The sequence below is a fragment of the Gopherus evgoodei genome, unplaced genomic scaffold (genome assembly GCF_007399415.2).
Source record: "Gopherus evgoodei ecotype Sinaloan lineage unplaced genomic scaffold, rGopEvg1_v1.p scaffold_40_arrow_ctg1, whole genome shotgun sequence".
Classification (NCBI taxonomy): Eukaryota; Metazoa; Chordata; order Testudines; family Testudinidae; genus Gopherus; species Gopherus evgoodei.
In genome coordinates, this window is record NW_022060061.1 from 243910 (window position 1) to 257939 (window position 14030).

The 14030-nt window shown below is 56.2% G+C and overlaps 1 protein-coding gene across 2 annotated transcripts; it reads left to right on the top strand.

The window, feature by feature from the left end:
* Positions 1–88: 88 nt before the first annotated feature.
* Positions 89–8417, top strand: LOC115642457 (hemicentin-1-like). 2 transcript variants are annotated; one of them, XM_030545966.1, is made up of 5 exons: positions 89–330; positions 3795–4052; positions 4548–4835; positions 6780–7040; positions 7589–8417. In XM_030545966.1, the coding sequence occupies exons 1-5, from the start codon at positions 267–269 to the stop codon at positions 7702–7704; spliced, it is 987 nt and encodes a 328-aa protein (XP_030401826.1). In that variant the 5' UTR covers positions 89–266; the 3' UTR covers positions 7705–8417. The 2 variants fall into 2 exon arrangements, with proteins under 2 accessions (XP_030401826.1, XP_030401825.1); XM_030545965.1 differs by having other exon boundaries at positions 96–330; positions 7580–8417.
* Positions 8418–14030: the final 5613 nt, after the last annotated feature.

Sequence of the window (14030 nt, forward strand, 5' to 3'; positions counted from 1 at the left end):
GAAGCAGAGGGTCAGAGCAGCGGTGAGGCTGCAGGGTGGGCAGTGCCCAGGTGGCTTGAACCCATCTTCTCCCAGCCCCAAGGAGCAGCGTAACTGGGACCTGCCTGTGGGATTGCCCCTGGTAGCCGGATTGGTCGCTCCCAGATTGCGGGGAGAGCACAGTACCAGGATATGCCGCCCAGCCCGGAGCAGGAAGGGGTAGGACCTGCCTTGTGGGTGGCTTCTGCGCACAGGCTCCTCTCCAGACACGGTTCTCCTGGTGCACAATGACATCTCACTGCCTCTGTCTTGGCCTGACACCACTGGTTCTGCTCTGCTGCCTGCCCCTGGGTAAGTTGCGTGTTCTCCGGGTCCGCTGGCGGGGAGCTCAGGCCGCGCGGCTGGTGAGTTTGAAGATGAGCAGTTGAGAGTGGGTTCAACCTTCTCTTCCTGACGTGCCTGTAGTGTTGCGGTGCCACATGCAACAGCATCTGAACCTGCCTGGCAGATGCCAGCTGGTGCCTTTAGCTCCGGAGCCGGGACGGGGTGATTTGTAGGGGGGCACCAGGACCTGGGCTCTGTAGTCACAGCCCGGGCTGAGGCGACCCCAACGGTGCCTCCCACGGAGCAGGGGCTCCGAAGGGCTAGACCGAGCGCCCCTCGGGCTGCTGCTGAAGCTGCAGGAGAGGGAGCATCAGGGTCCGCCGGCTTTGACACAGACAAACCTTGTGAGTAGCAGAGACTCTCCCAGCCTGGCAAAAGCGTTTGTTGGAATGGCTCCGCGCTGGCGGCAGGCCCCTCCCAAGCATGAGTGATGGCTGGAGGTGATGATTCTCTGCACTGGGCAGATTTATGATGCATATTTTGGTAGCACTGAGCAGCCCCAGCTAGAGTCGGGGTCCTGTTGTGCCGGGCGCAGCGCAGAAGCAGTGTGAGAACCCGTCCTACTGAAACAAGCTCCCAGAGACTGAAGGGGAAAAACAAGCCCATAAAGGGGAAATTACTTCTCCTAGGTCAGGCATAAGGCAGGAAACAGAACCTCCCGCTCAGCACTCTGCCAGCTGGCACGCTGCCCCATGGGCTTCCAGCCCCCGGTCCTAACCCAGAGAGAGGGAGGAGGGTAACGAGTCAATATTTGCAGACCCATAGGGAAGACCCGGATCTGACTGGTGAGTTACAAATGAGCCACAGCCCTTGGCTTTGACTCGGTATTTAGAATGATTTTATTCTTGATTTCTTTGTAACATCACCGCCAACCCCCTGACTTTACAAAGAAAGGCCAGGCTGCCCCTGGGATGCGACTGGCAATTTCCATAGCTCTGAGTGAATCAAGTTTAAACAGCTTGGGGGGGGGGGTCCATTGGGGTTTAAATGCCAAGTCTGTGGGTGGGTGTGGGATGTCTGGAGCATCTCTCACAGGCCCACAGGAGCAGTGGGAATGTGGGAAGTGGGCTGAGTATCAAAGGACTATTGTAAATTATGTGCCAGACAAAAAGGAACTTTAAGGAAAAGAAAAATTCAGTGGGTTTCCCACGAAATACCTGGGGATGGGCGGGAAACAAATTCCCCCCTGCAGACCTGCCCTTCAGAGGCTACACCTTGAGCAAAGAGCCGCTGTCCGGCTGACTAGCTGTTCCTGGGCTCTGAAGACCAAAGCCCCGAGCAGTGACAGGGGAGAATGACCTGTCACGAGGGTGCGTGTTGTGCTGAGTGCGGGTGGGGCTTGTAGCACTGCCTGGGCTGGTCTCTGGGACACTTGTGCGGGTCCTTTAATCACTCGGTGTCTTCTCTGTAGCGCTTTCACCTGAGAATAACAGTGCTAGGAAAAGCCGGGGGAGTAGCTTCTACTTAGGGCCAAGGCACCTGTGACAGGTCCCCCCCGGGGTGCTACCTGGACCTAGGGTACCACTAAGCTCCCCAACCCACCAGCCTGGCCTCTCTTTACGCTGTACTGCTGTGACCGGCCTGCCAAGCCCCTCCCAAGCTCCAGCCGGCACTTTACCAGCACACACCCAGGTAGGGACACACCCAGCTGCTGTTACATGCAGACGCTGTGAGCAGCTCTGCATGGGGAGGCACAGCTAGGGCACCTCCCCCCCCCCAGTGTAAACCCAGAGTTACACTGTCTTGCGCTGGCCTGAGAACTGCACAGCACAAGCTCATGAAATTCACCCTCTCCCTCAATGTGGAGAGGAAATGCACAACCGCTTTCTGCCCCCAGTTATTTCTCCCACACGCTGGTTTTCGACAAAGCAAAAATAAGTTTATTAAATACAAAGAGAGATTTGAAGTGATTGTAAGTGAAAGCAAATGGCAAAGCAAATTACCTAGTAAAGAAACAGAATCGCAAACGGAGTTTAACACACTAGAGAGGTAGGATACAAATTAGCAAATTCTCGCCCTGAGTGATAAACAGGCTGGCGGATTCTTAAGGCACAAGCTGCCTGGGCTTTCCCAGGTTTTCAGACAGGCTAGAAATCCCTTTAACCTGGGACCAGCACTTCCCCCCCCCGTTCAGTCTTTGTTCCTCAGGGGTTTCCAGGTGTGGTGTTGTCAGGAGAATGAGGTCCCCCCAGGATGTCATTTCTCCCTTTTATATCTTCTCCTCACTTGCTGGAAAGCTCTTTTGCCATGAGCTGGGTCAAACAGTTCCCAATGTGTAGAGCTGGCTCTGAGACATAGGCGCTGACTTCCCCTCTGTCCCGTGGCTGCTCAACCCCCACTCTGCCCCCGGCCCTGCCTCCACTCCACCCCTTCCATGAGGCCTTGCCCCTTCCCACCCCTTCCCCAAAGTCCCCGCCCCCTCTCTGCCCCTATTACAACCCCTTCCTTGCCTCCTCCCCTGAGCATGCCACGTTCCCACTCCTCCTCCACCCTCCCAGAGCGGGCTAATGCTGCCAAACAGCTGTTTGGCGGCGGTCAGGCAGGAAGCACTGGGAGGTGGAGGGAGGAGTGGGGACGCGGCGCACTCGGGGGAACGAGGAGGTGGGGCAGCTGATGAGGGGAGCTTGACTGCCGGTGGGTGCAGAGCACCCACTAATTTTTCCCCATGGGCGCTCCAGGCCCGGAGCACCCACGAAGTCGGTGCCTATGCTGGGAGAGGTTTCTATCGCACACAGTTCCTGGGGTGATCCTTGCGCTTGTGTGCAATTCCTCAGGCAGCCACCAACATTGTTTGGCCTTTTTACTGTTGTGCCTGAGAGGCGGCTTGGGGGAGGGTTCAGCCTCAGCACGTTCAGTAACAGGTACAGAGCCAAACTTCCTAACTTCGCATACAGCGATGGCTCCAACAATCCAGCGAGGCATTCATGTCTAGCAGACCAAGACTACCTCACAAGGCAGACTTTGTACAAAAACCTGTCCCAATTACACAACCGTGGGGAGTATTACGGTGCCAGGGTGCCACAGCACCGTTCATGGCATTGCAGAGAAAGCACCATGCAGCTGGGCATCGCGTAGGCAGGGAACCCTGCAGGAGGGTGAGAGGAGCCGGGAGCCCAGTGCAGTGCCCTTGCTGGACCACAGGGCAGGAGGCAGGGGGGCAAACACAGGTGCAGTTGCCCTGAACTGTGACAGACACTTCGCCAGGCCTGCTGCCCCTTTGTGCGTCCATTCTGGGCACCGACTGAGGCGGAGCCCTGGGGGAGAACAGCCCAATGTCCCAGAGAGAGACCTGGGCTGCGGGGCCAGCTGCTGGGTCTGGGAGGTCCCCAGGGGGAGCCTGGTCTGGCCCATGTGCTGTCCCCAGAGAGGGGTGGGCTGCTGTGGCCATGTGGGCTGGGGGAAACCTGTCTGATTGTCTCTCTGCTCCCCAGCGCACCCAGACCCATGCGGCCTGAGCATCGTGCCCAAGGACCTGGCGGTAGCGTTTGGGGGTGACGTGGTTCTGAACTGCACCAGCACGTGCTCCAGTCACACCAGCCTGGGCTGGGAGACGTCGGTGCCGAAGGTGACGAAGGAGGGAACCGGCTGGATGTCTCTGCACATCTCCAACCTCACAGAGTGGGACCTGAAGCCCCTGTGCTTTGTCAGCTCCACGGACATCACCGAAAAAGCCAGGCTCCACGTGTACCGTACGCTGAAGTTTAACTGCGTGCTCATTCCTGCCCCCCACACTCCCACCCCCCCAGTGCCGCCCCTGGGAGGGGAAAGACTTTTCCAAGGACTAGAAATCAGTGCAAAGAATAAAACCCCAGAGTCCGGATTCCCGGCACCCTGCTCCTGCCACTGCTCCTCCCACCCCTGGGAATGGAACCCAGGAGTCCTGCCTCCCAGCTCCCCCCACCGTCCCCTCCCACCCCTGGAAACGGAACCCAGGAGTCCTGCCTCCCAGCTCCCCCCACCGTCCGCTCCCACCCCTGGGAATGGAACCCAGGAGTCCTGCCTCTCAGCTCCTTCTGCTCTAACCACCAGCCCCCACAGTCCCCTCCCCCCCAGAATGGAACCCAAGAGTCCTGGCTCCCTGGGCATCGAGCACAGTCTTTACAAGAAGGCAGGGCCCCTGGCCCGTTATATACAGGGAGAAGCTTCAGGAAGGTTCATTTCCCTTTGTTTCCCCCTCCTTTCAGGATTCTCACCCCCTGAGATCCACCTGGGAGCCGAGATGGTGGCCGGTCACCAGGAGCGAATCACCTGCAACGTCTCCAGCCTTGTGTCCGGTTCCATCCCCTCCGACATCAACGTCACCCTGAGCAGCAGGGGCAGCACCCTTAGCGAAAGCCGTGGCAGCCCGGCCGTGGGGTACAGCTTCGTGGCACAGCCCACGCAGCACGGGCAGGAGATCGTGTGCCAGGCCTGGCTCCGCGTGGGCCACCAGGTGCTGAGTGACAGCGCCAGAGCCACCCTGCACGTCTGGGGTGAGGAGCTGTCAGTTACTGTGAGTGGGTCCTTCGTCCTTAGTGTGCAGCAGCTTCCTGACTATAAGAACTTCAGAACGGCCAGACTGGGTCAGACCCAGGTCCATTCAGCCCAGTGTCCTGTCTGCCGACAGTGGCCAATGCCAGGTGCCCCAGAGGGAGTGACCAGAACAGGGAATCAGCAAGTGCCCCATCCCCTGTCGCCCATTTCCAGCTTCTGGCAAACAGAGCCTGGGGACCCCATCCCTGCCCAGCCCGGCTAATAGCCATTGAGGGACCTTCCTCCATGACCTGATCTAGTTCTTTACTAAACGCTGTTGTACTGAGTGGATGTTTTCAGAGAACTCTCCACAATGATGCCAAGATTCCTTTCTCGAGTGGTAATAGCTAATTTAGATCCGATCATTTTATACGTATAGTTGGGATGATGTTTTCCAATATGCATTACTTTGCATTTATCAACAATTAATTTAATCTGCCATTTTGTTGCCCAGTCACCCAGTTTTGAGAGATGCTTTTGTAGCCCTTTGCAGGCTGCCTGGGACTTAACTGTCTTGAGTAGTTTTGTATCATCTGCAGATTTTGTCACCTCACTGTTTACCCCTTTTTCCAGATCATTTATGAGTATGTTGACTAGGACTGGACCAGTACAGACCCCTGAGGGACACCACCATTTACCTCTCTCCTATCTGAAAACTGACCAGTTATTCCTACCCTTTGTTTCCTGTCTTTTGACCAGTTACCAATCCATGAGAGAACCTTCCCTCCTATCCCATGACAGCTTACTTTGCTTAAGAGCCTTTGTTGAGGGACCTTGTCAAAGGCTTTCTGAAAATCTAAATACACTGTATCCACTGGATCCCCCTTGTCCACCTGCTTGTTGTCCCCCTCAAAGAATTCTAGTAGATTGGCGAGGGCTGATTTCCCTTTGCTAAAACCATGTTAACTCTTCCCCAACAAATTATGCTCATCTGTATGTCTGACAATATTGTTCTTTAATATAGTTTCAACCAGTTTGCCTGGGACTGAAGTCAGGCTTACAGGCCTGTAATTGCCGGGTTCACCTCTGGAGCCCATTTTAAAAATTGGCGTCACATTAGCTATCCACCAGTCATGTGGTACAGAAGCTGATTTAAATGACAGGTTACACACCACAGCTGGTAGTTCTGCAATTTCACATTTGAGTTCCGTCAGAACTCTTGGATGATACCATCTGGTCCTGGTGACTTATTGCTGTTTAATTTATCAATTTATTCCAAAACCTCCTCTAATGACACCTCAGTCTGGGACAGTTCCTCAGATCTGTCACCTAAACAGAATGGCTCAGATTTGGGAATCTCCCTCATGTTCCTCAGCCATGAAGACCGATGCAAAGAATTCGCTTAGTTTCTCCACAATGGCCTGATCGCCCTTGAGTGCTCCTTTAGCATCTAGATCGTCCAGTGGCCCCACTGGCTTCCTGCTTCCGATGTACTTAAAATATTTTTTGCTATTACTTTTTGTCTCTTTTTGAGACCATGGAAATAAGAAACAAAATTACTTCCTGCAGCCAGAAATCCTGGCTCCTAGCCCCCTGCTCTAACCATTTGTCCCCAGGCCTCTCCCAGAGCTGGGATAGAACCCAGGAGTCCTGGTTTTCAAGACCTGTCTATAACTGCTAGACCCCCCTCCCTTTGCAGCACTCAGGAAAGCCCCAGCAGGGTTCCCTTTTCTGACCCCATCCTGAGCTGGGACTCCGACCCTGGAGCCCAGACTCCCAGCACTGCCCCCCAGTAATGCCAGGACAGTGATACCCATCTCCACCTTGGCAGGGTGGCCAGGAGAAAACCAGGGCAAGCCTGATGGTGTGGGGCACATGGGTGGGAAGTGGGGATCAGCCCCCCCAAAAGCCCACTCCCAGATGGCCCCTTCTTGCTGATCCCCGCTCTCCCCCTGCCCTTCCAGCCCCGCCCCACAACGTGAAGGTCTCCGTGGAGCGGCTGCAGTTCGGGGTCGGCGCTAACTTCACGGTGTGGTGCAGCGCCAAGGGGAACCCCCCACCCAAGCTGCGCTGGGAGCTGCCTTCCAACGCCAGCGTGGAGCTGTCTGACCGCGGCCAGATGGTAACCGTGCGCTCGGCTCAGCGTGCCCACAATGGGACCTACCGGTGCCTAGCACAGAACAGTTACGGGGCCAGCTCGGGGCACATCGATGTCCTCATCGAAGGTAAAAGCAACAGGCCCCAGGGCACCTTCCTTCCCCTCTGCGGAGGGGCTCTGTGCCACACCCTGGAGCCGGGCCCAAGGCTGGGAACACTTGGGACCCGGAGCCACAGGCTCCATGCCTGCCTCAGTCACTGGCTCCCTTGTGACGTGTCTGTGGGTCCAGGCAGGGGCTATTCATTGGGCCAGGGGGTGGTCTCTGGGGCAGGGTCCCCAGCCCTGCTGGCTTGGTCTGATCCCTTCCTGTCAGGGCAGACAGCAAGGGCTGGTTGGGGGCCACCGAGACAGGGCTACCGTGTCCTGCAGTGCCTCCGGGCGGGGCGGCTGGGGGCAGCAGGCAGGGAGGCTCCCAGGCCCTATGTGTGTGTGGGGAGCTCAGGGGCTCCTGTTGGGGGCGGGGGGGCTCCCTGGCACCCGGGTCCTGCGGGGGGGGAAGGGGCACCCAGGCTCTGTGGGGGAAGGGGGAGGGGCACCCGGGCCCTGCGGGGGGCTGGAGGAAGCAAGCTGGGGCTCCCCCTGACTCGTGTTTCTCTTCTCCCACAGTCTCCACAGTTCCCCCAAGGTCCTGGACCGTGATAGTCGCAGTGGTGCTGGGGGTGATTGTGGTTCTTGGCGGCGTAGCCCTGGGAGTGTGGTGGCTTGTGAGAAAATGCTTCATGACATCTTAGCTGCGGTCCAGGACTGCCCCCCGCCCGCCCGCAGTGGGGAGGGCAACTCAGGGAAGGGGGAAGAACTGGGCAGTGATGGGCCTGAATCTTTGGGTGAGGACAAGGAGGAGCCCAGAGATGTCTGACCCTGAAGCCCTCACCCCAGGGGACTGGTTCCTGGGGCGGGTGGGGTCACGGCCCTTTCCCTGATGTGCCCCGGCTGGTGGGCTGGGACCGAGCAGAGGAGCCGAGCTGGGCCGCAGCTCTCCAGGGTGTCTAGTCCTGGTGCTTGTGTGCATGTGTGTGTGCGTGTGCCTGTGTGCGTGCACATGAGTGTGAATGTGAGTGTGCATATGTGTGCATATACAATCCTTTCTTCGGTGCCCTGGGACTGTTACATTTACAGTGAGTCCAGTCCAGACGCCCAGGTAACCCCATGCTCCCCCCCACCCAGTGGCTCTCATTGGTTCCACTTGGTTCTGAGGGTCTCAAATAAACTGACTGCCTGGGCACCTTCTGCTCTGTGTGTGAGGCTCGTGCGCCCCCCCCTTCTCCGGGAGCAGCCCCCCGCGGGCGTCCATGGAGATGTTAGCCGTTGGCGAGGCAAAGCTTGGAGCCTGTATCAGCTCTGGGCATTAGTCATTGTTAATGCTACTTAGTGTGACCCTTCTGCCCCTCTGAGTTGGCAGCACAAGGGCCGGGTTCAGTATCCAGGGGTTCCGTTTCAATAACACCATGCAAAACCGGCTAAAGCCCCCACCCAGTGACCTGGGACACTCACATACCGCCCCCCGGGCGCCTCTAGGAGGCAATACTTCCCCCCTCACAAGCACGGAGTCTGAGTGTAGCAAAATTCCTTTAATAAAGGAAGGAAACAATGTGGCATCCCATTGTAGAAACACCACAAACAGGATTATAACACAAACCATAAGCAAAAACCCACCCCCAGGTACGTTCGGCAATGTCCTTTTCCCCTTAGGGTCTTAAGTCCAATCACCCCAAAGTCCAACAACCCGAAAGTCTCTGCTCAGTGCCACCCCAGAGTTCAAAAGTTTATCTGCAGAGTTTTACCCCACCCCCAGCCTGGGTGGAAAGGGGGGGGGGATTCCACACAGAGTGTTAAGGGGCACCTTACGTGGGCCAGGGGGGCCAACTGCTCCACCTCTCGGTGGAGTTCTGCTGCAGCCTTCCCCACGACCAGCTGCACCACACCAGCCGTCCCTGCTGAGCTGCTCTAATATGCTGCAAACTGCTCTGCTCTGCCAGCCGCTTAGCGATAGATCTTCAGGCTCCCGCACTAGTTAGCACAGCACTCAGTCATCTCAGCTCAGCTCTTTCAGTGATTTCAGCTCTTAGTAGGGGAGCCCTGGTGCTGGGGCACCATTGGCCCAACATGAAGTCAGCTCAGCAGTCTCTAGATGGACTCCTAATGGAATCAAAATTAGCTCTACTCTTTACCAGTGGAGAAAGGAGGATATGCAATTGATGTTCCAGGCCCTCACCGGCAGGCAGGCAGGGAGAGGGAGATTGATTGTGTGTGGGTGGGTGGGTGCGCATGTGCACGCACACAAACCAGTCCCCAACCTCTCTCAATTCACTAGGTTTTGGAACCCATGTCCCTTGTTTAGCAAGTGTCACTTAAGTTAGTCTCGTAGTTCCTCGTTCACATAATCAGGTGGCAACACTGTATTTATCCTGCCCCAATAACAAAGAAATTGAGGATCCCAGAGCTGTCAAAATAACCATCCCAGGCTGCATTGGGCTATGCTGGGCGTGCCCATGCAAATATCTGAGAATTCACACTTTTTCTGAATTTTTTTCCACACTTCCCATAATTCACCACCAGATGCCAGGGTAGAGCTCATCCTGACTGCTTGCATCAGTATGGCCCACGGGCGTTAGAGGGGCCCAGCGGTGGGACATGGGAGGTTGCTGGTTTGAATCCAGCCCCAGCTCATAACATGTTTGTGTCCCTGGCTTGGAACGAGCTGGGGGGGGTGTGTGTGGGCACAGCTCAATTCTTAACAGGGCAGAAACCTCCTGACGTTGATGGGCCTAAATCATTAAAAGCCTAGATTAAACCCAAGCACCACGAGCCAGATCCAGGCTCAGCCCCTGCACCTCTGAGCAGCCGCTGCTGTTTCTTCCGCTTTGGGCAGGGGTGGCACCCACTGGCACCGGTCTACGTGGCACACCGAGAAAGGACCTGCCTCTCAGTCGCCCATGCACCTGGAGAGGGCAAGACCCTCCCCAAACCGAACAGCGATGGGCTGGAAATCACGGGGAGGGACCTTGGGGAGTCCTCGAGCCCGCGGTGCAGAGGGGGCAGGGCAGGGATCCCGTTTGGATACAAGGCTTGCACGGTAGGTGCGGATGAGTCAGTGTGACCGAGGGAGGGAGGGCAACGAGGTGTAAGCAGACGTTCTAAGGCAGCTGAGCTGTATTCCTGCCCACACGCCCAACCGAAGCTCAGAGTCGGGTGAAAATGACCCCGTCTGGGCCTGAGCCGGCTCTGCTTCTGGCTGCTGGCTGGTGAGTCTGACCGCTCAGGCAGGGTGGGGGCAGGAGCTGTTTGCTTCTTGCAGAGCTCTGGAGTAAATCCAAGTCTCTTCCTAGCTGGCCAGATGAACACAGGGAGGTGGGTGAATCTCTGGGCGGCTGGGCTCAGAGAAGGGTAATGTACCGAATGAGGCAGACTCACTAGTAATAATTCCCTGATAGCAGCGGTGTCTGAGGACAGGGCCGGCTTTAGGAAGTGCGGGGCCCAATTCGAACATTTTCGGCGGGGCCCTGGCAGGGATGATGACTTAAAAAAAAAAGTGGAAAAAAAAGCCTTCCATTTCTTCCATGTGTTATTTACTTTTCATAACTATATAAATAATAAAAGTATAAATTATGTACATTGCATCATATGCTGTTGATTGGTTATTAATGACTGCCGTTTCACATGTGTGGGTCCCAGCTGCTCCCTGCCCACCTCATTGAAGCAGGTGTGCAGGGTTACTGTCCTGGAACTGCAGGGCAGCAGTGGACATGGGGCTGGCTGGAGGCAAGGCAAGGGGTGTGGGGTTGGTTGGAGATAGGGGGCTTCAGGCAGGGCCGCGAGGGGATGCAGCAGGGGTTGGCAGGGCTGGAGACGGAGGCAGAGACTGGCTGACTTCAGGCAGGGGGGTGCAGCAGAGGTTGGCAGGGCTGGACACAGAGGCAGAGACTGGCTGGCTTCAGGCAGGGGGGTGCAGCGGGTTGGCTGGAGACAGGGCAGGGTGTGCAGGGCTGGTGCGGGCAGCAGTGTGTGTGGGGCTGGCTGGCTTTGGACAGGGCCACGGGTGTGTGGCAGGGGTTGACTGGAGACATGGCAGGGGGTTTGACAGGGACTGGCTGCAGACGGGGGGGCTGGACTGGTGTGGGAAAGTCAGAGGGTGCAGCAGAGGCAGCTGGAGCCCCAGCCCTTTAAATAGCCCCCAAGCTCCCTGCTATCCCAGGGCTTTGGGGGCTATTTAAAGGGCCTGGGACTCCCCTGCTTCTACCCCGCCCTGGACCTTTTAAATAGCCACGGGAGCCCTGGGGAATGCATGGGGATGGCTGGGCTCTGGTGGCTATTTAAAGGACCGGGGTGGCAGAGGCAGGCAGCTGGAGCCCTGACCGTTTAAATAGCCCCCGGAGCCCCTCACTACCCCAGGGCTCTGGAGGTTATTTAAAGGCCCGGAGCTCCAGCCGGGAGAGCAGGGCCTCGGGGCTTGCCGCACTCTGGCCGGGGCTCCGGCCGGGAGAGCAGGGCTTGCCGCGCTCTGGCTGGGGCTCCGGCCGGGAGAGCAGGGCTTGCCGCACTCTGGCCGGGGCTCCGGCCGGGAGAGCAGGGCTTGCCGCGCTCTGGCCGGGGCTCCGGCCGGGAGAGCAGGGCCTTGGGGCTTGCCGCGCTCCAGCTGGGGCTCCAGCCGGGAGAGCAGGGCTTGCTGCGCTCCCGCCTGCGCTTCGCTCAAGGGAGTGGGACCACGGAAGACCCCTGAGCAGATCGCGGCCAGGGACCCGGGGTAAGTTTAAAAAAAGAAATGTCTAAGGCGCGGGGCCCTCTTAGGCGCGGGGCCCGATTCCTGGGAATCAGGCGAATCGGCCTAAAGCCGGCCCTGTCTGAGGATCTCAAAGCACTGGGCAAACTATTGTACCGTGAAAGTGATCATGAAATGATCGAGTTCACGGTTCTAAGGACTGGTAGGTGGGAGAACAGCACAATAAAGACAATGGATTTCAAGGTGGCGACTTGAGCAAACTCAGGGAGTTGGTAGGTAAGATCCCATGGGAAGCAAGTCTAAGGGGAAAAACAATAGAAGATAATTGGCGGTTTTTCAGAGACGTTATTAAGGGCACAAGGGCAAATTATCCCACCGCGTAAGTGTGGTGGGGCGAGTGCCCCACTCCCATGTGAGCGGGGGCTAGAGTAGCCCAGGGCAGCTGTGCAGGCTGGCAGCCAATCAGGAAAGGGCTTACTGAGAGCCAGTCAGGGGCGGACATTAGAGCCAGCCAATCAGGGCTAGGCTAGGCCCTATATAAAGGTGGCCCAGGAAGGGAGCAGGCAGTCTGCCCCAGAGCTTCATGGGGGAAGGTTTGTCTGCAGAGCAGGAGACCAGGACCTTGGCAGGGCAGGGCTGGGCAGGCTCAGGGGGAGCATAGTCGGACTCCAACCCAAGACCTGCCAGACTCGGCCCGGATAGAAAGGGCCTAGAGGGTGTGAGGGGCCGGAGGGGAAGTGGCCCAGGGACAGTTGGACAAAGGGAGGGAAGGAGGGCAGAGAGGCTGCCACTAGGGGGTCCCTGGGTCGGGACCCAGAGTAGTGGGTGGCCCTGAGTCCCCCCCTTGTACTGCAGCTGGCCATGCAGTAGGGTGGCTGAGACAAATTGCAACCGGCCCTTGAGACAAGGGGCCAAACTTTGGAGGTTGTGGTTGGCCACTGAGGCCAGTGCAAGGACTGCTGAACACCCCCCCGCCCTGCCTGGAAGGGGGTGAGGATGGACTAGGGGGCAGTGGCCTGAAGAGGATGCTGCCAAGTGGGGAGCAACGTGGGTCCAGACACCAGCGAGGAACAGATGACAGATGGGACACCACCAGCAGAGGGCACTCCCTGCACACTGAGCTAATTCTCAGAACAACCAGAGGGAGGCGCTGGGTGGTGAGTCCCAACCCCATCACAGTAGGAAAGATGGGAAGTCTGGCAAGAGACTACCTGGGCTTAACCAGAAGATCTTCAATGATCTAAAACTCAAAAAAGAGGCCTGCAAAAAAGTGGAAACTTGGTCAAATTACAAAGGATGAATATAAACAAATAACACAAGTAGGGATAAAATTGGAAAGGCCAAGGCACAAACTGAGATCACACTAGCTAGGGACATAAAAGGAAACAAGAAAACATTCTACAAATACAATAGAAGCAAGAGGAAGACCAAGGACAGAGTAGACCTGATAGTCAATGAGGGGGAAAGACAATAAGAGAAAATGTGGAAATGGCAGAGGTGCTTAATGACGTCTTTGTTCTGGTTTTCACCAAGAAGGTTGGTGGCGATTGCACGTCTAACATAGTGAGTGTCAGTGAAAATGAGGTAGAATCAGAGTCTAAAATAGGGAAAGAACAAGTCAAAAATTACTTAGACAAGTTAGATGTCTTCAAATCACCAGGACCTGATGAAATGCATCCTGGAATACTCCAGGAGCTGACTGAGGAGATATCTGAGTCATTAGCGATTATCTCTGAAAAGTAATGGAAGGCAGGAGACGTTCCAGACAACTGGAAAAGGGTGAATCTAGTGCCCATCTATAAAAAGGGAAATAAGGATAACTCGGGGATTTACAGACCAGTCAGCTTAACTTCTGTACCCGGGAAGATAATGGAGCAAAGAATTAACCCATCAGTTAGCAAACACCTAGATGATAACGTCTCAAGAACAAATCAGGTCAAACCAACCTGAGAGCTTCCTTTAGCAGGGTAACAAGCCTTGTGGATGGGGGGAAGCGGTAGATGTGGTACATCCTGACTTTAGTAAAGCTTTTGATACAATCTCGCATGACCTTCTCATAACAAACTAGGGAAATGCAACCTAGATGGAGCTACTATAAGGTGGTTGGAAAATCGTTCCCAGAGAGTAATGATCAGTGGTTCACAGTCAGGCTGGAAGGACATAACCAGTGGGGTCCCACTGGGATCGGTTCTGTTCAATATCTTCATCAATAATTTAGATAATGGCATAGAGAGGACACTGATAAAGTTTGTGGATGATACCAAGCTGGGAGGGGTTGCAAGTGCTTTGGAGGACAGGCTTAAAATTCAAACTGGAGAAATGGTCTGAAGTAAATAGGAT